This window comes from Oncorhynchus clarkii, chromosome 1 (assembly GCF_045791955.1).
Source record: "Oncorhynchus clarkii lewisi isolate Uvic-CL-2024 chromosome 1, UVic_Ocla_1.0, whole genome shotgun sequence".
Classification (NCBI taxonomy): Eukaryota; Metazoa; Chordata; class Actinopteri; order Salmoniformes; family Salmonidae; genus Oncorhynchus; species Oncorhynchus clarkii.
Window position 1 is genome coordinate 17992887 of NC_092147.1, and position 23638 is coordinate 18016524.

A 23638-nucleotide genomic window follows, 5' to 3' on the forward strand; every position below is an offset into this window, starting at 1 on the left:
ACTGTAAATAACAAGACAAAAATGGTCCCTTCAGAATCAAGCATCAAAGATGGTCCATTTAATATCAAGATAAAAAACATGATTCCAGTTCTTAAACTTTTTATTGAACAGCATTACATGTCCTCATTGATCTGAATATAAAAGCGGTGCATTCTTTTGAACATGACACTCAGTAAATTATCTTGTCATAAGGATGTCCTGATCTGTAGGTCAGTCTCACATGCACCAACTAATACATTTCATTACAAAAATGATCTGGTATAAAATGTTTTAATAGTACCATGTAAAGTGTCCATACATTTCCAGTGCTGAGTGCAATCAAGGCAGCTCCTGGTTGTCAGATATAGTGATACTCTCTCATTTCCTGAAGAACCTCCTCCAAGGCCTCTTCCATGGTCAGCTGGGGAGACTTGTGACAGCGAATGAACTATAACAAAGATCGCACAGGTTGATTTGAATCCCACTACAACTAAGGAAAAGTTTAACAAAATCTGAAAATGCCAATCTTTGTCTTGGATTATGACTACAACTGGACAGTGTAAGAAGTGTGAAAACCACAGTTATGCTTGTTTACACGGAGGTCGGAACACAATCATGGTTACATTAAGACACGAGCCAGCGCGAGATATGAGTCTGAAAACATCTTGATTCAGGGATGGGATATGCCACTGTACTTCAAATTTGACTTTTATCCACACTGCTACATTGAAGATTGAAATACTGCTAGTTACCAGTAGCCGCAGCTATTATGGAATGGCACATCGCGTTCAGGTAGGGTCGCTATCTTCTGGCCAAAGCAAATATTTAACAATGGTTGAGAGCCCCTCATAAGAGGATAGGTATCAATGGGGGATGTTTGACTATCAATTATACCTTCAGTACTCTAAATGTGTAGGAATGAATTTAGGATTGGGCAATAGAGTAGCCTACCTCCTTGGTGTCCTCCAGAGTGGTGTAGGTGTAGTCTGCAGGGCCCAGGGACTGCAGCAAGGAGGAGTGGAGGTGGCGACTGGTCTGGACAAAGTGTTTGGTGAGGGCCAGCTGCTGCCTCAGCATGTCGTTAAGGGCAAACACAGCAGGGCTGTACGCACTGAGGGCTTGGGAGGAGGTAGACAATATAGGTGTGGTCAGTAGGTTGAAGACCTGAGCCTTTCCTGTAGATAAGAGATTAGGCCTCAGGCATTGTGTTAACGATGGTGACAGTGAGGTGGGTGAAACAATGCGTCGACTAGCATGAGTCGCAGTGTAGCGATTGAGGCTCAACTGAGGCATTTTATTAAAATATATGTTTTAACTTAAATGAGTGAGAATGTCACTGAACCGTGGCTGTAAGGACATACCCTCCACAGCCTCTGCACTGACGGTGTGACTTGCAACAGGGGTTGGATCCACGTAGGCCATCCCCACCGCTGGCCCCAGGGTGGCCATACCTACACAGACTGACAGTTATGTAAGGATAGGTATGACAGACAAGTAGCCATTACTACATTACACTGACTAAAATGGCAATATTGTTTTTGCTGTTACAAATATTACTGCAGGTAATTAGTGGACAAACCGGAGGACCAGGTGTAGGCCAGTCCGTCTGCTTGGGTCTGCACCGCAGCCTCTCTCACGCTCCTTCTGCTGGGCGAGCGTCTTTTCCACACACTAGACGGCGTGATGGTGTCAGCCACAGAGTGGGAGCGAGATGATGATCGGGAATAGGAACCCTTGCTGCTTCTGCCAGTGAATGAATCAGCGGTTCTACTGTAGTCTGTGTGGGTGACGTGACTGTCTCCCTCCGAGACTCTGGAGTACTTGTCTTGCCGGGATGTGTCCGAGACGATGTAGTTCCTGACCTCCGACATGTCCTTGTCCCCGTATCCCAGGTGCTCAGAGATCTCACTCACCCTACTCCTGTCTGTCTCAGTCCTGATCTCACTCTCAAAGTCACTCTCATAGTCATTCCTGGACTCCTCTGATGGGATCTGCTCCTCACTGGAAACTTCCACCATAAATGATTTAGCGGCAGGGTCCTTGACCGCTTTGGTTTCTTTCTGGAAAACAAAACCTCATCAGAAATGAAAAAAAAAAAATCATGCATCTACTTACTAAATATAAAAAAAGAGTGCAAAACATTAAGTATTTTCATAATTAAAACAAAGTATGGGATCTGTGCTTCAACACTATCAGGCCCTGTACAGAGCGCTGTAGCTCTGCGAGCCTCTTCCTGTATGGCTCCAGGGGTGGCTGGCTGCCATTATTACCAACCTTATTCATTTTTTTGTTCTCAGACATTCCAAGCGTGATGACCGGTGCCAGGTCGTCCAGTGACATAATGTTAAGCTTGAATTCTGTAGAGAAAACATGACTTAATAAATCAACTGAATTTTGTAAATTATACTAAAGCGCTCTGCATCACTGTTAGGCCTTCACACTCAAAACAAAATAGAAAAACACTACTCATTTCTATATTGCTTTTCACTACAACTCAGACTACAGATATTTAACGCATGACATCTTACCATCAGAGACCCCACTTTTCTCACTGATGGCATCGTCAGAGGGCAGGTCCTCAGGGTAGAGTTCCACCAGGGAGCCCAAGGCCTCAGGGAAGAGCTCCTCCAGGGAGCGCACCTCGCTGAGGGCTGACACTGAGGACCGGGAGCACCTGAGGTGTCTGGCCCGGGGGGAGCCCTGTCTGCCTGGGGCGGGAGTGTTGGGGGGAGAGGGCGATGGAGAGAGGACCACTGAGGCACTGCGGATGGAGAGAGAAGGGCTGTGCTGTGCCAGGGCTCGGCTGGAGAAGCGATTGGGGGACCCGAGTCGTTGAGGAAAGGGTGGGGAGTGGGACAGTGCTCTGACTGAGGATAGCCAGTCTACCAGTGGGGGTGAGGGTGAAACCTTTTGGCTTCTTTTGATGAAGGACTGTGGAATACAAGCAAAAGGAGAGATGGTGGTTAATTTGCACATTGCCGGTACTAAATTGCTATTAATTCATAATACCACTCTTAGTAAGGCAGTGAGGTACCTTTCTAGTTGTCTGTGAGGACACTCTTGCTTCTTTGTGCAGGCTATCCTCTGACAACTCAAAAGAGCCTCCCAGGAGCTTCCTCATATCCTCCTCATCACTGTCCAGAGTCACACCTCGACTGGCCACCCTAACTGGAGGAGTAGGGGCTTTGAAACCACCCAATGGCATGAGATCCAGATGTGGGCCTTTCTCCTTGTGAACTACAGCAGGTGTAGGTGATGCATTCACTGACTTCTTCAGGAAGCGTTTTCCCTTCATGCTGAGGTCACTGCTGGACTGGTCAGATAGGGTCAGGGGCGTCTTACTCTCCTGGGGGGCTGGTGGTGTACTCCTATTAGACAGTGCTGGTCCATCCCTGGCTTGTTGCCGGTTTCGGATGCGGTTCTCTATGAGGGCCAGTCGGCTCAGGGCCGCGCTCTGTGAGCTCCTCTGGCTTGTGGTCACATATTTGGGCTCGACCGGCTGTGTCTGGGTCCTGCTCTGGGCTGGAGGTTGGCTGGTAGCAGGTGGAGGGGCTTTCTTGAGGAACCTGCTCCCCAAACCAGCCCCAACGCTCTCTGGTGGTGGGTCGTCCTCTAAGGATAACGATAGGTCGCTCAGGTCCTGGAGTGGGGTTTGTCTGGCTTGTGAGGTGTTTCTCCTATTGGCAATGGTGTCCACATATCCCTAGGGAGAAAATTGCAATAGAAATGCAAAACATTCTGTGAATACTTTGCACTCACCATTCTTGCAGTTCTGGGTAGCTTAGCTAATGAACAACCATTGGGTGTAAGGTATCAAATAAATTAACTTGAACTTACTGGATCTCCATGGGTTTTAACTGTTCCTTTGGCCACATAACGCTCTGGGTTATCCTTCGAGTCAGCAGTGTTTTTGGTAATTCTCCTCTCTGAGAGCTGTGCCTGTGCTCTTTCCAGAGCTGAACTCCTGCCACAACGATTCCACATTCTATCTATCAGCTTGTTAGAAACACATTCAAATGAATGTTAGATTAGCTGTTCAACAATTTGATATTTGCAAAACATCTGCGTTGTCATTTTTGATCATATGAAATAGAAAAATAAATGCAGGAATTAAAAATAAAAAAAACAGCAAAGCTATGTTCATCGTAAGTAGTTCTAAGCAGTTTTGAAAAACACAGTGACCTACATTTACACTGGGCTGCTACCAAGAATATATCTGCTTTGCCGTCGTGTACTAAACAAGTAGACGAGTGCATACGACATGCACTTGATTAGATGTGTCCGTTTTCAAATTAACATTGTAGCAACAACATGATTTGACCATGGATCGATCAGCCACGATCGCTACAATGTATCCAACGTTTCACGGTAAACAGCGTCCCTCGTATCCATGGGACGAATCGCAGTTTACTCACATGACATCATTTAAACGCGCCATTCTACGGAAAGCTAAGAGGCACGGGCTTTCAGAGGTATGTCATGCAATGTCCATATTTTATTGTTATTGCATTAAACGAGGCATTTGGTAAGCCTAGTGGATGTGTGTGTCAACATTGGAGGGACGTTTATTTTGCTATGTAACTGTGTGGAAAGGTGCATTTAGACTATAGCATGCACATTTGAATAGCCCACTTGGTTCTCAGAATAGGTGAACATGTTTTTTACAATTGTACAAACCTATCCACAACAAACTAAATTGTTTCCCTCTCGTCCCCTATTATTGCTGCTCTTACAAATTCAGAGACTTTATTGAAAATATGGCCCACTCGGTGTTGAAGAGGTTGCCTCTAACCTCTGGTTCAGAGTCAGACATTTTTTATCCCCCATGCCGTTAAATCTAGGGTTTGGGATTGGGCAATCTGACCCTAGACCTCTAGCCGATGTGTGGATATACTGATAAGATGCTTCTCTCCCCCCTAACAGTGGCAGTTGTTGTCCACAAAGCAGCATAGCGGGCTGCTTTGTGGACAACAAAGCTCCCGTCTATCCTTTCTTTGGATCGGTGGATACAATTCAATTCAAGGGGCTTTAATTGGCATGGGAAACATGTGTTAACATTGCCAAAGCAAGTGAGGTAGATAACATACAAAAGTGAAATAAACAATATAAATTAACAGTAAACATTACACATAGCTTCAAAACAATAAAGACATTACAAATGTCATTATGTATATATACAGTGTTGTAACCATGTACAAATGGTTAAAGTACACAAGGGAAAATAAATAAGCATAAATATGGGTTGTATTTACAATGGTGTTTGTTCTTCACTGGTTGCCCTTTTCTTGTGGCAACAGGTCACAAATCTTGCTGCTGATAAATCTAATTATTTTAACACTTGAATATTTGACCAGGGTTGTTGACGTCAACCGCCTGTATTGGATGGAAAGATGCTATGCTACTAGCCTCATACAATAAATATGCATATAGCCATCTCGAGACAACGCAAGATGTCGGAATGTCACGTGTCCTACTTATATCACTACACTCATGACAACCTAAACATTACAAAACTTCTATTCGATCAAATAAACTTCACGTAGCAAATAAATCATTCGTTTTTTTGTTGACCAAATTCGACACTCGCTCATTGACCTCCATACAAAAACTCCTTGCTTGGTGTTCGAAAAAACGTAACCTGCTGGATGGAGGGAGACAGATTTTCCGTCGAGTTGGGCCTCTCTCTTTGACTCTTCCTCTCTGTGTGTAATCCGAGCACTTCCGAAAAATAACTCGTGGTCTCATTTCATTGGACAGGATCACATCCAATGAGCTGCGGCCATCTGTGAAGGAATACGGAGTTAGAAATGATCATATAACCTGTTTCCTTATTCTTTGAGCGTTTATTACTGGGTTTCAAGGAGCTAAACGACACAGTTAACCTGGACAGCGGGAAGGTGGAAGCATGAGGGTCGCAGTGGCAATATTTTCAGTTTTTGCATCGGTAGCTGTCATCATCGACGCTACTGTATACTTCAAGGAACAATTTCAGGATGGAGGTAAATGTGACTTTTGTCTTACTGATCATTGCTTAAACGTTTATATGTGATAGATTATGTTTTGGGGATGATCTAATCAAGTGCCCATACCGTACCCTATAACGTAGTGTTTTGGTCTTTACGGTCTTTAATTACATTTTCAATGTTCTTCCTGCATGTAGTAGTCAATCACTTTGGTATTTAGGCTATTGCTTGGAAAAAGCTCCGTTGTGTAGTTTCTGTTAAAATACAAGTTTTCTGTAATGTGGAACATGAGATTACACCTTGTGCGTCAAGGAAGTTTTTGAGTTTTATTGGATTTTTTTGTTGTTGCATAAAATCTATTTGAAAGTGAATTGACATAAAATATCATTATGGTCAGACTGTTTACACAGTGTGTAGAAGACGCACCATTTGTGTATGTATCAAGATAACTTTTGACATAGTCTCAAGGTGAAATCCATTATTGTCATGATTGATTATTTCACTTTTGATTTGTTCGTTGATTTCCTACCATCCTTACTCATCCATGTAACTTCCCCTAGATCCTGACTGATAAGAATGTAAATGTTGGTTTCAGATGCATGGAAGAGCCGGTGGCTTGTATCAAAGCACAAGACTGACTATGGAGAGTGGCAACTGACTGCTGGGAAGTTTTATGGCGATGCTGAGGCCGATAAAGGTGAGCTGAATAGGGATATACAGTAGTTTGATCACAAGATGTTTCAATATGGAGTTATGCCCAATTCCTTCACTGAGTCTGAGTTTGCATATGCCAAATGGTTGCAAATGGCTCCCTTAGATTGTGGATTGTTGTAAATGCACATGTAAAGCGTATTCTCGCCAACACTAATCAAAATGTAATCTACATGACATACAGTACTGTAAACTCACTATACATCACTCGCCTCCTATACCTTATACCTACTGATGTTAATGTATTATCGTCTTACCTGTTCCACAGGCCTCCAGACCAGCCAGGATGCCCGTTTCTATGCTATGTCCAGCCGCTTTGAACCCTTTAGCAACGAGGGCAAGCCCCTGGTGGTCCAGTTCACTGTCAAACACGAGCAGAAGATCGACTGTGGCGGCGGATATGTCAAAATCTTCCCAGCAGACCTAGACCAGGCAGCTATGCACGGAGACTCGCAGTACTACATCATGTTTGGTGAGTGGGTGCAGAGCACCACTAGTTTTTCTGACTGAGGAATGATTTTTGGTCAGAGATTAATCCCTCTGTGTATATTTGTTAATTCCATTCTTTTAGTTTTAGATTTGTGTGAATTGTTAGATATTACGACACTGTTGGAGCTAGGAACACAAGCAAGCATTTCACAACACCCGCAATAACATCTGCTAAATATGTGTATGCGACCAATAAAATTTGATTTTGTGACCCTCGGTCATTTTCAGAAACATGTGGATTTTAAGGTAGATTCTGTGTTTTATTGATGTAACAATCATTATATTAAATGCTTTCTACCCATCCATCCCACAGGGCCAGACATCTGTGGCTACAGCACCAAGAAGGTTCACGTCATCTTTAACTATAAAGGCAAGAACCACCTCATCAAGAAAGAAATCAAATGCAAGGTAAGACATTTTAAATTCCTCAGCATTGAATTATGTTACTGCATATTGCCCATCAGGCCTTTCTTTGCCTCTAACCTGACCCCTGCTGTTCTCCAATTTGTCCCTTCAGGATGACGAGCTGACACACCTGTACACTCTGATCCTGAACCCGGACCAGACATACGAGGTGAAGATCAACAATGAGAAGGTGGAGTCAGGCACTTTGGAGGAGGACTGGGACATTCTGCCCGCAAAGACCATCAAGGACCCTGAGGCCAAGAAGCCAGAGGACTGGGACGACAGGCCCAAGATTGACGATCCTACAGACACCAAGCCAGAGGTGAGCCTCTTTGATTGAAGACATTTGATCAAAAGTAAACCAGCATTCATATAGGGAATATCAGAATCCCGATTGAGAAACGTAATCCAAGTTAAAATAAGTTTATAAGCTGTTACTGGGAATGACAATGTGCTGAAGAGGCTCAGCCCTTTTTTTGCATTGGTGTCCAGTCAGCGCTGTTTCCCTATTCGGCCCAATGCATCTAGTCAGGAAACACAGTTCCATCAATCCCCTGTAAAACGGACAGATCCCAAAGTTTCCCCAAGGCTAGTTACTCTTACATAATGGTAAAACCATTTTTAAGAATTTGATGGCTATCACATTTCATTCTACCATATTGGCCCATTGTGCTTAGGAAATGTTGTATGATCTTTCTTCCTGATATTAACAGTAATTTGACTATTAAAGCCAAAGAGCTTGAGCTTTCTGTGGTCCTGGTTTAGTTACACCATTTCAGGAGTTCTCTCTCTTTGTCCAAAGCACTTTAAGTTCTGTCACTGGCCAACTAATCTTGAACTTTCTCACTAGGGCTGGGAGAAGCCTGAGAACATCCCTGACCCTGATGCTAAGAAGCCTGATGACTGGGATGTGGACATGGATGGAGAGTGGGAGCCTCCTGTGATCCCCAACCCGGAGTATCAGGTACACACTGAGTTTGAACCAGTGGCTAACAACACTTAAATAACTTCAATTATTAATTTATAAGCATTTATAACAGCTTATGTAAATGCTGATTAAGCTTATTATGTTAATATACTCTAGAATCTTCATGCATTCATAGCATATGCAATACTTACAAATAGTTTATTAATACAAGTTATTATAGAGTTGTTGTATTAGTTAATGTGACGACTGTTGCTCATCGAATGATTACAAGTTTCTAATTACGTGATTAACTGAATCAAGCAATAATTAACTCATTAACCTGGGGCACCATGGGAAAACTAAGTTTTATTGAGATTCTATTTCCCAAATTAACTCAAAGAATATCAGAATATCGATTTTACAACAGCCGCTAATTAACCAGTTGCCTCTAACAATCTCGTTCTGAACGTCGTATAGCCCGTGAATCAGCACGGACCCGGGTCCCACTAATGTAATCGTACCACACCAATCTTAATGGAATATTTATTTACTAAAAGCTAAAATGATGATAAAAGATACACATAGACAAAACACATTTTAGGCTATTGATTAGAACTTAGTATAACGGGCCAACACACTATGGCGCGTGTTACCCACAATGGGAATTTCAAAAGAGAGGGAACAGAAAGAAGTACACGAGAAATATGCATTTGGGTGAATTTGTCAGCTATGCTATTCTAACCCTAGCTTTGCCTCAAACTGCCGCTCTTATGGGTCAGAATATAATGATGTAATTACGTGGTGATGATCTCCGGGGATTCTCTGCGTGGACCGTTCCGCGGTTCGATGACGCACTTCTCCTGCGCGTCCTCCTGGTGTGAGTGTCCTTTTTGGCTTAGGAGTCTGTTCCCTCACCCCTTTCTCTGGAAGGGGTCTTCTGAGGACAGACAGCTCTGTAGCTCAGAGCTCACAGCATAGGAATAAAACCCTTTAGATACCACGGTTCGATGGGAGATGGAGGCTAGGTGGTTCGACTTGAATTCACCCGCTTAGACACAGCTACTCATCCGTAGCTTGGGTAGAAAAGGATTTCTTTGTCCTCAAACTTGCGTTGCATTCTGGGTTTGTTTACTTTTTAAGACCCTGCTGCAGCTGGGGTCACGTAGTCCTGTTGTAAATTCTATACTGGGCGTACCAAGTTAATGAGGCAAGGGCTAGATTTTTCTCAAATCCCATTTTAGACAACAAACTTAACATTTCATCTTCCCCAAAACATTCTCTTTGATTTGGATATTTTCCATACAACGTACAATGTATAAACATCAAACGTATACTAGGAAAACCCTTCACATTACAATGTTTTCGTAATAACATCATCTATTAACCTTTAATAACCGAACAAAAATGACATACATTTTCATAGTCCATCTATTGTCATGACCACCATTGTGGCTGATGGAAACCATTGTTCCAAAGTCCCTTTATTTCATGTTTAATGTTCTGAGGCTGGTTCTTCATAGTGACAGGACAAAGGGATTTGTCTGTGGCCTGAGATTTACCAGGGGAGTGGGGGCCATAAAACCCCCACGTTTTCAGACCCCTAGATCTCTCCTCCTCTGTTGGGGTTGAGAGATAATCTGTAGGGTTGTGGTCTCCTGTAACCTGACCTGATCAAGACAGTCATGACAGAGTGTTATCCTTCCATGAGCTGCATTATACAGCTAGTTGGTCACCACTGGTAGTCTAATATCTGGCCTTGTCTTTTCAGGGAGAGTGGAATCCAAAGCAGATTGACAACCCCGACTACAAAGGTACCTGGGTGCATCCTGAGATTGATAACCCTGATTACACAGCCGACACCTCCATCTACAAGTTTCACAACATTGGAGTGCTGGGTCTGGACCTGTGGCAGGTATGTTAGACAATGAATGAGAAATTTGTAGCTGAAGGGTAATTATGGGCTTGATGTTACATTTGTTTGTCTGTCTTTCTATAGGTGAAGTCTGGCACCATCTTTGACAACTTCCTGATTGGTGATGATGTAAAGGAGGCGGAGGAGTTTGGAAATGAAACCTGGGGAACTACAAAGGTAAGATTTTGTTATTTTCATGATACGTTTCTATTTTGCATAAGTTAGTATGAGTTCAATTTGCTATTCCTCTTCAAATGTTAGACCAAAATACAACCGACCCACAGTGCTCTCTCAATGACCCATTTTCCTTATTTGTAAAATAGGAACCAGAAAAGAAAATGAAAGATGCACAGGAGGAGGAGGAGAGGAAAGTGAGAGAAGAGGAGGAGAAGAGCAAGAAGGACACTGCTGACGATGAGGGAGATGATGATGAGGAGGATGAGTCAAAGGAGGAGGAAGAGGACAGCCCAACGGAAGAAGGGGAAGAGGAAACTCCCAAGAAGGACAAGGACGAGTTGTAAATTAAACTGAACAGAAGATGTTTTTGTCCCGCCCTATCTTCTCTCCAATGGACTGACTGCTGTGCATCATCACATTGAGTAATACCCTATGGACTTGCCCTTCCTGTGGCAACCTATTTTTCAGGTGTGGGGGTGGGAAAGGGGCAGGCAATGTTTGCCTTAGAGGTTCCATTTTTTTTAAACATTTTTTTTAAATAGGTGTTTAGGGTTGAATAACTGGGTTTAAGTTTTATGTTTCTGTAAGTGATTAATTTAGGATAATTTCCCCCTTTGTTCAGAATGTGGTCTGTCCTGTCCATGTGTCCTACAGTTGCTCTAGGTGGTGCTGCCACTGGCTTCCTTGCTTTTATCATCAGCTACCATCAGTTCATCCCTTCAGTGTCAAAGCAAAGGATTATTCCCCACATTATTGTCATCAATCTTATCTGATGTTGTCTATTTTGGGAAACAAATTGGGTGCATATCAGTTGTAGTTTGTTTGATTTATTTTTATACAGTTGTATGCAGTACTGTACTATAAATTATTATAATCAACATCCTTTTAATTTATTCCCTCGTTACAATCATCCTGTTTGTCCACCATTCATAACTCTCCCATGATCTATTTTGTACATGTTGCTGTCTCAGACCTTGCTTTAGTTGTATAGCAGCCGCAGACATGACTATCAGACTAAAGGATCTAAACTGTGACTCACAATATTAAACATGTCACTGTCCTCACAGAGTACTGTTTAAATTTCAGTGAATAAATTAAGCTTTTTATTTCAATAAAAGTATTTTCAGGAGACTTGCATTCCAGAAAGGTTAGATTCTTACTGATTTTGTGATATGGATGGGTTTGCTGTAACTGTTCTAATTTGGTGTTGTAGACACAATGAGGAGAGGTACTCTTGACCGTGTGTTTTATTTCAGGTCACTGCCTCTTAGGACACTCAGGACAGGGCGATGGCAGGTCTCTGCCTCTCTGAGGACACTCGGGACAGGGCGGTGGGCCTTTTCTCTAAACCATGTTCTGGAACAATCCATACCCAGATACAGCAATACATGCAAGTTTGTCAGTAACAGCACACAACATTTTCAGTAGAAAGAAACCACTGAAATTGTTTGCTTTCTAATAATTGTACAATGCCGTAACTGATCATTTTGTAAATGAATGTCTCCGTCAGTCATGTTTTAAATGCTTGTTGAAAACCCACTAAATAATTTACAAAGTCATTTTGTTGTATGAGGTGAGACTAGAACAGCATTTGATATTGGGTAAATCATATGCACAATCATTTAGATTCACGTGGTATAGCCGTAGCCCCAGCAGTATGTCTTGTCTCAGGCAGCAAGTAGATGGCGTCTGACTACAACACAACCAATACAGTGATAGCTGAGTCACACAACTAGGTCCTACTGTGGCAACAGTAGCCTACAGAAACTGGTGTAGAGCCCTTTAGCGTCTGGCAATTATCGGGAATCGTCTTGAAGATGCTGTCGATAACGTTGAAGACTCTTCAGCAGCAAACGTTTAAAATAGAAATAGATCCAGAACTAACGGTAAGTAGTGGAAGTTAAGTTAGTGACTCCAGTAAAAATGCTTGAGGCCGAGGGGCTGGGAGCAACCAGGGCCTTGGACAATGCGATTTAATCTGGAGAGGGGGATGCTATTTTAAATAATGTTGTCATTCTTCATGTCACATTTTAACAGGTGTTGTTGTCAAATGGCGATATTCGTGGCGCCTGAGATTGCCTGGCTGTATTCTCATGAATGATGACGCAAGATTTGACAAGCCCAGGTCTCGATACCATAGAGCGGATCTCGTATACCCCCTTTTTTGGACTATAGGAATCGGGTGGAGGGGGGCGTTATGTACATTTGTTATGCTATATTTGTTTATACACTGTACCATTGAAAAAACAGTTTGAGAGGCTGTACAATTAGCATTACAAAGATAAGGTTAATAACAATATACATTATTTAATGCATTTGAGATATTCTACAACAATTGTCTTTTTTTTAAATAACGTAGACTATACATTGGGGGGCTCTTGTTTATTAAAATGTATTTTAAAATGGTTTCTTACACAATATTATGATTGTTTGCTGTTTTCAATACCTTTCCAATGTCAACACATCGTCTTTGCATATTTATCTGCTCTATATTTGGCTTAATTCACAGGTGACGTTTCCCCTTTAGAATGCAACTACCATAGCCCCTTACATAGCAGTGACCTTTAGGGTTCTACCTTTAGAGCAGCTTTCTGCTGTCAATGAGAATGCTTTCTCAGTCAACTCACCTGGGAAAATGGTTTAGATACAAACATCTGATTAGCAAGACCCTGATTTGTTGAATCAGGTGTGTTAGTAATTAGCAGTAGCACTGGGATGGAACAAAAGCCTGCATCCCCTGAGGTTCCACAGGACCAAGATTGAGTAACACTCAACCTTTAGATAAATGTAAATAGTAGTACGACTGTGTACAAGCTATGGCATCTGCTTTACAAATTCTTTCCCTAGGCCTGTATTGCTAATTGACTGAGAGATATATTACATTGCTGGTAATAACACTGTCTGGTGAGCAACTCTACAGCTCAGTTTTAGAACTGGAACATGTATTACTGTATCATTAACTTGTGTATAGTGTGTCAACTTTAAAAATACATGTATGGTGTATCACATAAGGGAATGTAGAGCCATTGAAATGCATCTGTCTATAAAAAATATCTGTGTACTGCCTTGAAGCACTCACAACAAGGTGAAGTAATGGCAGAATGTGAATCACAGGCTCACAGCTTTCCACTTCCAATCCCATAATCCTCAAAGATTCTGCTTTATGACAGAGCTGAGACATACAGTATAATGTGTCACCTCATTAGGTCCAGGAGGTCCAGGAGAGGTGCTCTCCTCAGAGAACTAATCAGAAGAATGCCCTGCCCGTAGAGATCAAACTAAATGTGTTCTATCTCTAGTCCTATTTAACAGCTTGTCATTATGTTATGTTATTGGCAGGTAAAAGCCCTGAAGGAGAAGATTGAGACTGAAAAAGGGAAGGATGGCTATCCAGCCACAGGGCAAAAGTTAATCTACGCAGGTAAAACAGCAGTTAATCACTAACTGCATCTTGAATATCTATCGGACACATCAGGAATGTTGTAGCCTATAGATCTAGACTGAACAAAAATATAAACGCAACATATAAAGTGTTGGTCCTATATTTCATGAGCCTAAATAAAAGATCCCACAAAATGTCCATATGCACGAAAATAGTATTTCCCTCAAATGTGTTTACATCCCTGTTAGTGAGCATTTCTCCTTTGCCAAGATAATCCATCCATCTGACAGGTGTGGCATTTCAAGAAGATGATTAAACAGCATAATCATTACACAGGTGCACTTTGTGTTGGACACAATAAAAGGCCACTCTAAAATGTGCAGTTTTTTCACACAACACAATGACACAGATGTCTCAAGTTTTGAGGGAGCATGCAATTGGCATGCTGACAGCAGGAATGTTCACCAGAACTGTTGCTAGAGAATTGAATGTTCATTTCTCTACCATAAACCGTCGTTTCAGAGAATTTGTCAGTACGTCCAAACGGCCTCACAACCGCAGATCACGTGTAACCATGCCAGCCCAGGACCTCCACATCTGGCTTCTTCACCTGCGGGATCATCTGAGACCAGCCTCCCGGACAGCTGATGAAACTGTGGGTTTGCACAACCGAAGGATTTCTGCACAAACTGTCAAAACCGTCTCAGAGAAGCTCATCTGCATGCTTGTTGCCCTCACCAGGGTCTTGACCTGACTGCAGTTTGGTGTCATAACATACTTTAGTGGGGAAATGCTCACCTTCAATGGCCACTGGCACGCTGGAGAAGTGTGCTCTTCATGGATGAATCCCGGTTTCAACTGTACCGGGTAGATGGCGTGTATGATGTTGTGTAGGCGAGCGGTTTGCTGAACAGAGTGCCTCATGGTGGTGGTGGGGTTATGGTATGGGCAGGCATAAGCTACGGACAATGAACACAATTGCATTTTGGCAATTTGGCAATTTGAATGCACAGAGATACCGTGATGAGATCCTAAGGCCCATGGTCGTGCCATTCATCCACCGCCATCACCTCATGTTTCAGCATGATAATGCAGGGCCCCATGTCACAAGGATCTGTACACAATTCCTGGAAGCTGAAAATGTCACAGTTCTTCCACGGCCTGCATACTCACCAGACATGTCACCCATTGAGCATGTTTGGGATGCTCTGGATCGACGTGTACGACAGCATGTTCCAGTTCCTGCCAATTTCCAGTAAATTCACACGCCATTGGAGAGGAGTGGGACAACATTCACAGGCCACAATCAACAGCCTGATGACTCTATGCAAAGGAGATACAGTGGGGCAAAAAAGTATTTAGTCAACCACCAATTGTGCAAGTTCTCCCACTTAAACAGATGAGAGAGGCCTGTAATTTTCATCATAGGTACACTTCAACTATGACAGACAAAATGAGAAAAAAAATCCAGAAAATCACATTGTAGGATTTTTAATTAATTTTTTTGCAAATTATGGTGGAAAATAAGTATTTGGTCACCTACAAACAAGCAAGATTTCTGGCTCTCACAGACCTGTAACTTCTTCTTTAAGAGGCTCCTCTGTCCTCCACTCGTTACCTGTATTAATGGCACCTCTTTGAACTTGTTATCAGTATAAAAGACACCTGTCCACAACCGCAAACAGTCACACTTCAAACTCCACTATGGCCAAGACCAAAGAGCTGTCAAAGGACACCATAAACAAAATTGTAGACGTGCACCAGGCTGGGAAGACTGAATCTGCAATAGGTAAGCAGCTTGGTTTGAAGAAATCAACTCTGGGAGAAATTATTAGGAAATGGAAGACATACAAGACCACTGATAATCTCCCTCAATCTGGGGCTCCACGCAAGATCTCACCCCGTGGGGTCAAAATGATCACAAGAACGGTGAGCAAAAATCCCAGAACCACACGGGGGGACCTAGTGAATGACCTGCAGAGAGCTGGGACCAAAGTAACAAAGCCTACCATCAGTAACACACTACGCCGCCAGGGACTCAAATCCTGCAGTGCCAGACGTGTCCCCCTGCTTAAGCCAGTACATGTCCAGGCCCGTCTGAAGTTTGCTAGAGAGCATTTGGATGATCCAGAAGAAGATTGGGAGAATGTCATATGGTCAGATGAAACCAAAATATAACTTTTTGGTAAAACCCCAACTCGTCGTGTTTGGAGGACAAAGAATGCTGAGTTGCATTCAAAAAACACCATACCTACTGTGAAGCATGGGGGTGGAAACATCATGCTTTGGGGCTGTTTTTCTGCAAAGGGAACAGGACGACTGATCCGTGTAAAGGGAAGAATGAATGGGGCCATGTATCGTGAGATTTTGAGTCAAAACCTTCCATCAGCAAGGGCATTTAAGATGAAACGTGGCTGGGTCTTTCAGCATGACAATGATCCCAAACACACCGCCCGGGCAATGAAGGAGTGGCTTCGTAAGAAGCATTTCAAGGTCCTGGAGTGGCCTAGCCAGTCTCCAAATCTTTGGAGGGAGTTGAAAGTCCGTGTTGCCCAACAACAGCCCCAAAACATCACTGCTCTAGAGGAGATCTGCATGGAGGAATGGGCCAAAATTCCAGCAACAGTGTGTGAAAACCTTGTGAAGACTTACAGAAAACGTTTGACCTCTGTAAATGCCAACAAAGGGTATATAACAAAGTATTGAGATAAACTTTTTTTATTGACCAAATACTTATTTTCCACCATAATTTGCAAATAAATTCATTAAAAATCCTACAATGTGATTTTCTGGATTTCTTTTCTAATTTTGTCTGTCATAGTTGAAGTGTACCTATGATGAAAATTACAGGCCTCTCTCATCTTTTTAAGTGGAAAACTTGCACAATTGGTGGCTGACTAAATACTTTTTTGCCCCTCTGTATGTCGCGCGGCATTAGGCAAATGGTGGTCACACCAGATACTGAATGGTTTTCTGATCCACACCCACTACCTTTTTTTTAAGGTATCTGTGACCAACAGATGCATATCTGTATTCCAAGTCATGTGAAATCAATAGATTAGGGCCTAATGAATTCATTTAAGATGATTTATTTCCGTATATAAACTGTAACCCAGTAAAATCTTTGCATGCATGTTGCATTTTATATTTTTGTTCAGTGTCATTGAGCAGGTTCTTCTTGTTGTGTTTTGGTAGGCAAAATCTTGAATGATGACATACCTCTAAAAGACTACAGAATTGATGAGAACAACTTTCTGGTGGTCATGGTTACAAAGGTAAGATTTCAACACTGTTTTAATGGATTTTCTTGGTAGCCATTCATATGTGAGGATATTATACGAGTTCCTTATTTTATTGATTAATTGATAGTAAACTTTAACAAAAGACATACAAGATTTATGTGTGTGCTTACAATACTGTCATTACAGCATTAATGACAGTGGAAGCAGTAGTTAGTCATTTGTATTTGTAGAAATATAATATTCATTGATGTCTAAAGATGAGGTAGTTGTCTGTAGTCACAGTGGTCATCTCTGGGCAGTCTTGTTTGTTGTCTCCCTACAGCCCAAACCTCCAGCTACTCCACAGATTTCTCCTCTGGCAGCCCCATCCTCTACCCCTGCTCCTGCCCCTGCACCTCCTGCTGTTTTTGGGTTGTCCCTCTCTGACATTGCCCGACCTACCTCATCCCCTGCCCCCATGGAGATCTCCACCCTGTCCCCAACATCCACACCTGCCCCTACCTCAAGCCTCACACAAGCAGTGGAGTTCTTCACACCCCCTGTACCAGCCCCTGCTTCTATTCCCCCTGCAGCCCTGGGGACGAGTGCAGCCCCAGCTGCAGCAGCATCCTCCCTCTCAGAGGTAAAGCCTGAGGGGGAGCACCCTGAACAACCCTTTGCTACACCACCAGCCCTCTCCTCCTCCAGGTATTGACTTCTGATAAAATATTTTATATCTTAGATTGTTTAAAGATGTGTATGGCAAACATGTTTTTAGTTCATAAATGTGTCTGTTTTGATCAACAACAAAACATTCTCTCACAGCCTTGTTGATGACTTAAGTCTCCTGGAAGAAGCAGCGTCAATACTGGGTAATCAACAGACTAGTCTAATCTTTCACATCAAAATATCATGCTTCATCTTCCCATTGATTTATGACCCTGTATATTTTCCCCCTCTCTTAATGAGACAGTGACAGGACAGGCATATGAGAATCTAGTGTCTGAAATCATGTCTATGGGATATGAAAGGGAGCAGGTTATTGCAGCGCTGCGAGCCAGTTACAACAACCCAGACAGAGCCGTGGAGTACCTGCTAATGGTGAGTTTCCATCCTATCAGTGATTTAATGGTAGATGAGTGTATTATGACCTGGGAGCAGTGGAGCAATTTCTATGCTCCACCACACTCTTTTCCACAAACTGACAGTGTGCATATTCTGTATGCACAGAATAAAACATGATTTTCAGTCTCAAAGCTGTATACAGTTCATTGTGTGTTTATCCATCTGTCTCCCTTACAATGCAAAGCGCTTTGAGAACTTAGGAGAGAGCAATATAAATGCACTTCATTATTATTATTTAATTGTCCCGAGGCATCATAAATTCTTATCTCTACTTCATCCAGGGGATTCCAGCCGAGGCTGACCTTCTGCCACCGGAGGCGTTCCTACACACAGCTCTGGCCAACCTCAACCCCACTGCCCCTGCTCCTGCCCCAGCCCCTGCTCCAGCCACAGATAGAGCACAGCCCCCACCAGCAGCCACGAGTGAGACCACCCACCCACCCACTCTACTCTTGTTCTTTTACCAGGCCCATGTGTCTCTCATACCAACCAATAATTTCTCTGGACGCACATTGTCAGCTCAGAACTGTGTTTCATAGAGGTCTTTGAACTCTATGTCCATTAATTCTTGTTTTGCAGCAGGCGCAGTGTCTTCAACCCAGCAGCCCCCCTCGTCTGGTGGGCTGATTGGTGGGCTTACTGGTGGTACTGGTGGAAGTACTGGGGGTGAGAACCCCCTGGAGTTTTTGAGGAACCAGCCACAGTTCCAGCAGATGAGACAGGTCATCCAACAGAACCCAGCTCTCCTTCCTGCCCTGCTCCAGCAGCTAGGCAGAGACAACCCCCAGCTGCTGCAGGTCAGTGGGGAGACTGGACATCCCAGTGACTGCATGCAGTCTCTCTCCATCCACGTAGCCATGCTCATCGGCTTGGCTTTCCAGACCCAATCTGGTTTTATGGGAGGTTGTAAATATTCTGCCCTTTAGATTCTGTTTTGACTTAACCTACTAAAAAGGAAATCATTATTTGTATTCGTAAGGGTTTATATGATGATGTTCTTTCTTTGCAGCAAATTACCCAGCACCAGGAGCGGTTTGTGCAGATGCTGAACGAGCCCCAAGGAGGAGAGATGGTAGAGGAGGGAGTTCAGTCCCAGGGGGCGCCACAGACTAACTACATCCAGGTCACCCCACAAGAGAAAGAGGCCATCGAGAGGGTATGAGTATTTATGTTTAATAATTGAGATTGAACTCATCTATATCACTTTCTCAATGCGAAGCTCGCTGTGTCATTGGTTATGTGTTTCTGAGCTGACAATTGCCTATGTGTTTTCATTACAGTTAAAAGCCTTGGGATTTCCAGAGGGACTTGTCATTCAAGCATATTTCGCATGTGAGAAGAACGAGAATTTAGCTGCTAATTTCCTGCTCCAACAAACATTTGATGACGAGTGAATGTGCATGCGTCAGCATGAAGGGGAAGAATGGAGGGCTAGAGTACGAGTGATAGTGCTACAAAATGTGATTTGGAAGGAAGGAGTGGAAAAGGTTACCAAAAGTGACTTGTCATTGGACAAAGACGTGATGTTTAGTTACTGTAAGCTATGCCTTCTCCATTCTCTCTGAGTATGTTAGCTCTCAGTGGTCTCTCTTGCTCACTGCTGCCATTACTGCTGCTATCACTGCTGCTATTACTGCTGCTATCACTGCTGCTATTACTGCTGCTATCACTGCTGCTATCACTGCTGTTATTACTGCTGCTATCACTGCAATTATTGCTGCTATTACTGCTGCTATTACTGCTGCTATCACTGCGACCATTGCTGCTATTACTGCTGCTATTACTGCTGCTATTACTACTGCTATCACTGCTGCTATTACTACTGCTATCACTGCTGCTATTACTGCTGCTATTACAGATGCTATTACTGCTGCTATTACTACTGCTATCACTGCTGCTATTACTGCTGCTATCACTGCTGTATTACTACTGCTATTACTGCTGCTATTACTGCTGCTATTACATATGCTATTACTGCTGCTGTCACTACTGCTATCACTGCTGCTATTACTGCTGCTATCACTGCTGTATTACTACTGCTATTACTGCTGCTATCACTGCGGCATTACTACTGCTATCACTGCTGCTATCACTGCTGCTATTACTACTGCTATCACTGCTGCTATTACTGCTGCTAGTACTACTGCTATCACTGCTGCTATCACTGCTGCTATCACTGCTGCTATTACTGCTCCTGTCACTGCTGCTATTACTGTGGCTATTACTGCTGCTATCACTGCTGCTATCACTGCTGATATTACTGCTGCTATCACTGCTGCTATCACTGCTGCTATTACTGCTGCTATCACTGCTGTTATCACTGCTGCTTGTGCCGTGTCCATCCATAGAGTTACAGTGGATGTTTGCCTCACCATATATTGCTTTTCAACCTCTCTTAAAGGAAACCCCAATCATACTTTGATTTGTGTTTGCTATGTGGGCCTCATCTCTTGGGAGAATATACTTGAGTTTCCCGTGATAAAGTGACAAAACCAGCAAAATGGCCATGGAACTTGTTTATTGTTTGTTTTTTCATATAAAGGTAACTCAGATATTTTGTAAATTAAATGTCATATCAATGTTGGAAAGTTACTTTGGCACTTTATTTTACTTTTACAGAATTAATGTTTCTATTGTTTATGTATAATCATTTGTGTAAAAGATAAGGAAGTTATGTTATTGATAAGTGTCATCATATTGAAATGTGATAACACTGTAAGATGAGACATAAAGAGAAATCCTGGATTTGGTTCCAGATGTGTCCCAGTGTAGTTTCACTGTAAGATGAGACATGATGAGTAATCCTGGATTTCAGATCAAATAAATTCAAAGTTTATTTGTCACGTGTGCCGAATACAACCTTAGAGTGAAATGCTTAGTTACAGGCCCTAACCATCAGTGTAGAAAATAGGTATTAGGTTAACAATAGATAAGTAAGGAAATAAAAAACAACAATGAAAGACAGTGAATAATAACAGTAGTGAGGCTATAACAGTAGTGAGGCTATATACAGGCACCGGTTAGTCAGATGAATTGAGGTAGTATGTACATGTAGGTATGGTTAAAGTGACTATGCAAGTATGATGAACAGAGAGTAGCAGTAGCGAAAAAGAGGGGTTGGCGGGTGGCGGGACACAATGCAGATAATCCGGTAGCCAATGTGCGGGGGCACCGGTTAGTCGGGCTAATTGAGGTAGTATGTATATGAATGTATAGTTAAAGTGACTATGCATATATGGAAAACAGAGAGTAGCAGCAGTGGTTCCAGATGTGTCCCAGTGTAGTTTCACTGTAAGGTACCATATGACTGCACTAAATGACGTTTGAGCAACATAGTTGTTTTTTACAAATACTTGCTCAACACTTGAAAGCTAGTTCTAATGATAAGCTGTAGACCACACTATTTACCAAGAGAGTTTTCATCTATATTTTGATTTGATTTTTAGTTTGAGCCCTTTGTTATTATTTCATAAGCATGTTATGCACACCTAATTCTGTTCTCCCTGAACACTTTCTTGTGTGTTTTGATTGCCCCTGATCCTTAATGTATCATGTCAAAATAAATCATGCTGTACGTTTTTTTTAATCCACTCTACCATGCCTTGAGGTTAGTCTCATTTTGTTGAAGATTAATTGTTTGTTTGTGCAAAATTGTGTACAGATTGTTTTATAGGTCCATGGTTAGTCAAAATGTGTCTTTTAATTATTCATAGATGAGTGCCATAGGATTTATATTGACTATCATAATCAAACAGCCATCCTATAAAGGGTGTTAAAAGTGCAGTGAAGTTCTGGAAGTGCTAGAAACCACCCAGTTTTGTGTGAACAACACGCAACACAGGCCTCTGCTTTTTCTTTTTTCTTGTGTGTAGGCGAGAAAGATTGACCCAGCTGACTTTCTGTATCATAATGTACATGGAGTTGATTTCAGCTTTTGCAAAATAAGCCACTTTATTGTGAAGACTGTTGCTCTGAGCGATGTAGGTTGGTTGGTTGATTGCATGAGTTTTATAACAGACTTAAGCTGAGCTATGGCATGCTGTGGAACCACAGGAGTGATGATATTGATTTCGATCATTTTGTTTTGTTGTTTAACTTTTTGTTTTTTCTTATTTGAAACTACAATAAAGCATAGGGATTTAGCCTTAAATGCACCACTTGAAGGTTTGCTGAATGTTTTTTAAGGTTATTGTTTCAGCGTTATGTACAATAAATAGGTTTTCAAAGCTTTAAAATTGTGTCATTGGTTATGATTACACAAGACTATGCATCTTGAATCCAATGGTGGAAAAAGTACCCAATTGTCATTCTTGAGTAAAAGTAAAGATACTTTAATAGAAAATGACTAAAGTAAAAGTGAAAGTCACCCAGTAAAATATTACTTGAGTAAAAGTCTAAAAGTATTTGATTTTAAACATAAACTCAGCAAAAAAAAAGAAACGTCCCTTTTTCAGGACCCTGTCTTTCAAAGATAATTACTTCACAGATCTTCATTGTAAAGGGTTTAAACACCGTTTCCCATGCTTGTTCAATGAACCATAAACAATTAATGAACATGCACCTGTAGAAAAGTCATTAAGACACTAACAGCTTACAGATGGTAGGCAATTAAGGTCACAGTTATGAAAACTTAGGACACTAAAGGGGCCTTTCTACTGACTCTGAAAAACACCAAAAGAAAGGTGACCAGGGTCCCTGCTCATCTGCATGAATGTGCCTTAGGCATGCTGCAAGGAGGCATGACGACTGCAGATGTGGCCAGGGAAATAAATTGCAATGTCACCGGCATCACCGGCAACAACGTCGCCTATGGGCACAAACCCACCATCGCTGGACCAGACAGGACTGGCAAAAATTGTTCTTCACTGACGAGTCACGGTTTTGTCTCACCAGGGGTGATGGTCAGATTCACATTTATCATCGAAGGAATGAGCGTTACACCGAGGCCTGTACTCTGGAGCGGGATCGATTTGGAGGTGGAGGGTCATGGCCTGGGGCAGTGTGTCACAGAATCATCGGACTGAGCTTGTTGTCATTGCAGGCAATCTCAACACTATGCGTTACATGGAAGACATCCTCCTCACTCATGTGGTACTCTTCCTGCAGGCTCATCCTGACATGACCCTCCAGTATGACAATGCTGCTCATTCTGTGCATGATTTCCTGCAAGACAGGAATGCCAGTGTTCTGCCATGGCCAGCGAAGAGCCTGAATCTCAATCCCATTGAGCACGTCTGGGACCTGTTGGATCGGAGGATGAGGGCTATGTCCGGGAACTTGCAGGTGCCTTGGTGGATGATTGGGGTAACATCTCACAGCAAGAACTGTCTAATCTGGAGCAGTCCACAAGGAGAAGATGCACTGCAG

General features: G+C 42.5%; 2 protein-coding genes across 3 annotated transcripts; one reads left to right on the forward strand and one right to left on the reverse strand.

Moving 5' to 3' along the window:
* Positions 1–29: 29 nt before the first annotated feature.
* c1h19orf44 (chromosome 1 C19orf44 homolog) lies at positions 30–4381 on the reverse strand. Of its 2 annotated transcripts, none has more exons than XM_071116058.1 (9): positions 4166–4381; positions 3817–3975; positions 3014–3682; positions 2508–2910; positions 2254–2336; positions 1559–2039; positions 1341–1430; positions 931–1097; positions 30–427 (listed from the first exon to the last, which is right to left on the reverse strand). In XM_071116058.1, the coding sequence occupies exons 2-9, from the start codon at positions 3961–3963 to the stop codon at positions 338–340; spliced, it is 2130 nt and encodes a 709-aa protein (XP_070972159.1). In that variant the 5' UTR covers positions 3964–3975; positions 4166–4381; the 3' UTR covers positions 30–337. The 2 variants fall into 2 exon arrangements, with proteins under 2 accessions (XP_070972159.1, XP_070972078.1); XM_071115977.1 differs by having other exon boundaries at positions 92–427; positions 1341–1439.
* A 1355-nt stretch (positions 4382–5736) lies between these two features.
* Positions 5737–22506, forward strand: LOC139415340 (uncharacterized). Its single transcript, XM_071163756.1, has 19 exons — positions 5737–5978; positions 6538–6639; positions 6922–7125; positions 7456–7550; positions 7660–7869; positions 8398–8511; positions 10223–10366; positions 10451–10543; positions 10690–10884; positions 12301–12429; positions 13883–13964; positions 17121–17200; positions 17490–17854; positions 17972–18018; positions 18120–18247; positions 18553–18694; positions 18851–19068; positions 19281–19427; positions 19552–22506. The coding sequence occupies exons 1-19, from the start codon at positions 5885–5887 to the stop codon at positions 19663–19665; spliced, it is 2703 nt and encodes a 900-aa protein (XP_071019857.1). The 5' UTR covers positions 5737–5884; the 3' UTR covers positions 19666–22506.
* Positions 22507–23638: the final 1132 nt, after the last annotated feature.

What these genes read in the sequence shown, in the direction of transcription:
- c1h19orf44 (XM_071115977.1), bottom strand. Translation starts at nt 3,963, where the DNA reads ATGTGGAATCGTTGTGGCAGGAGTTCAGCTCTGGAAAGAGCACAGGCA. An exon ending in AGAACAAAAAAATGAATAAG is followed by an intron (nt 2,040 to 2,253) that starts GTTGGTAATAAT and finishes TTTGTTTTCCAG; the next exon opens with AAAGAAACCAAAGCGGTCAA. An exon ending in CAGTGCAGAGGCTGTGGAGG is followed by an intron (nt 1,098 to 1,340) that starts GTATGTCCTTAC and finishes CCTCCTCCCAAG; the next exon opens with CCCTCAGTGCGTACAGCCCT.
- LOC139415340 (XM_071163756.1), top strand. Translation starts at nt 5,885, where the DNA reads ATGAGGGTCGCAGTGGCAATATTTTCAGTTTTTGCATCGGTAGCTGTC. An exon ending in GCAAAAGTTAATCTACGCAG is followed by an intron (nt 13,965 to 17,120) that starts GTAAAACAGCAG and finishes GTGTTTTGGTAG; the next exon opens with GCAAAATCTTGAATGATGAC. An exon ending in ACAACCCCCAGCTGCTGCAG is followed by an intron (nt 19,069 to 19,280) that starts GTCAGTGGGGAG and finishes CTTTCTTTGCAG; the next exon opens with CAAATTACCCAGCACCAGGA.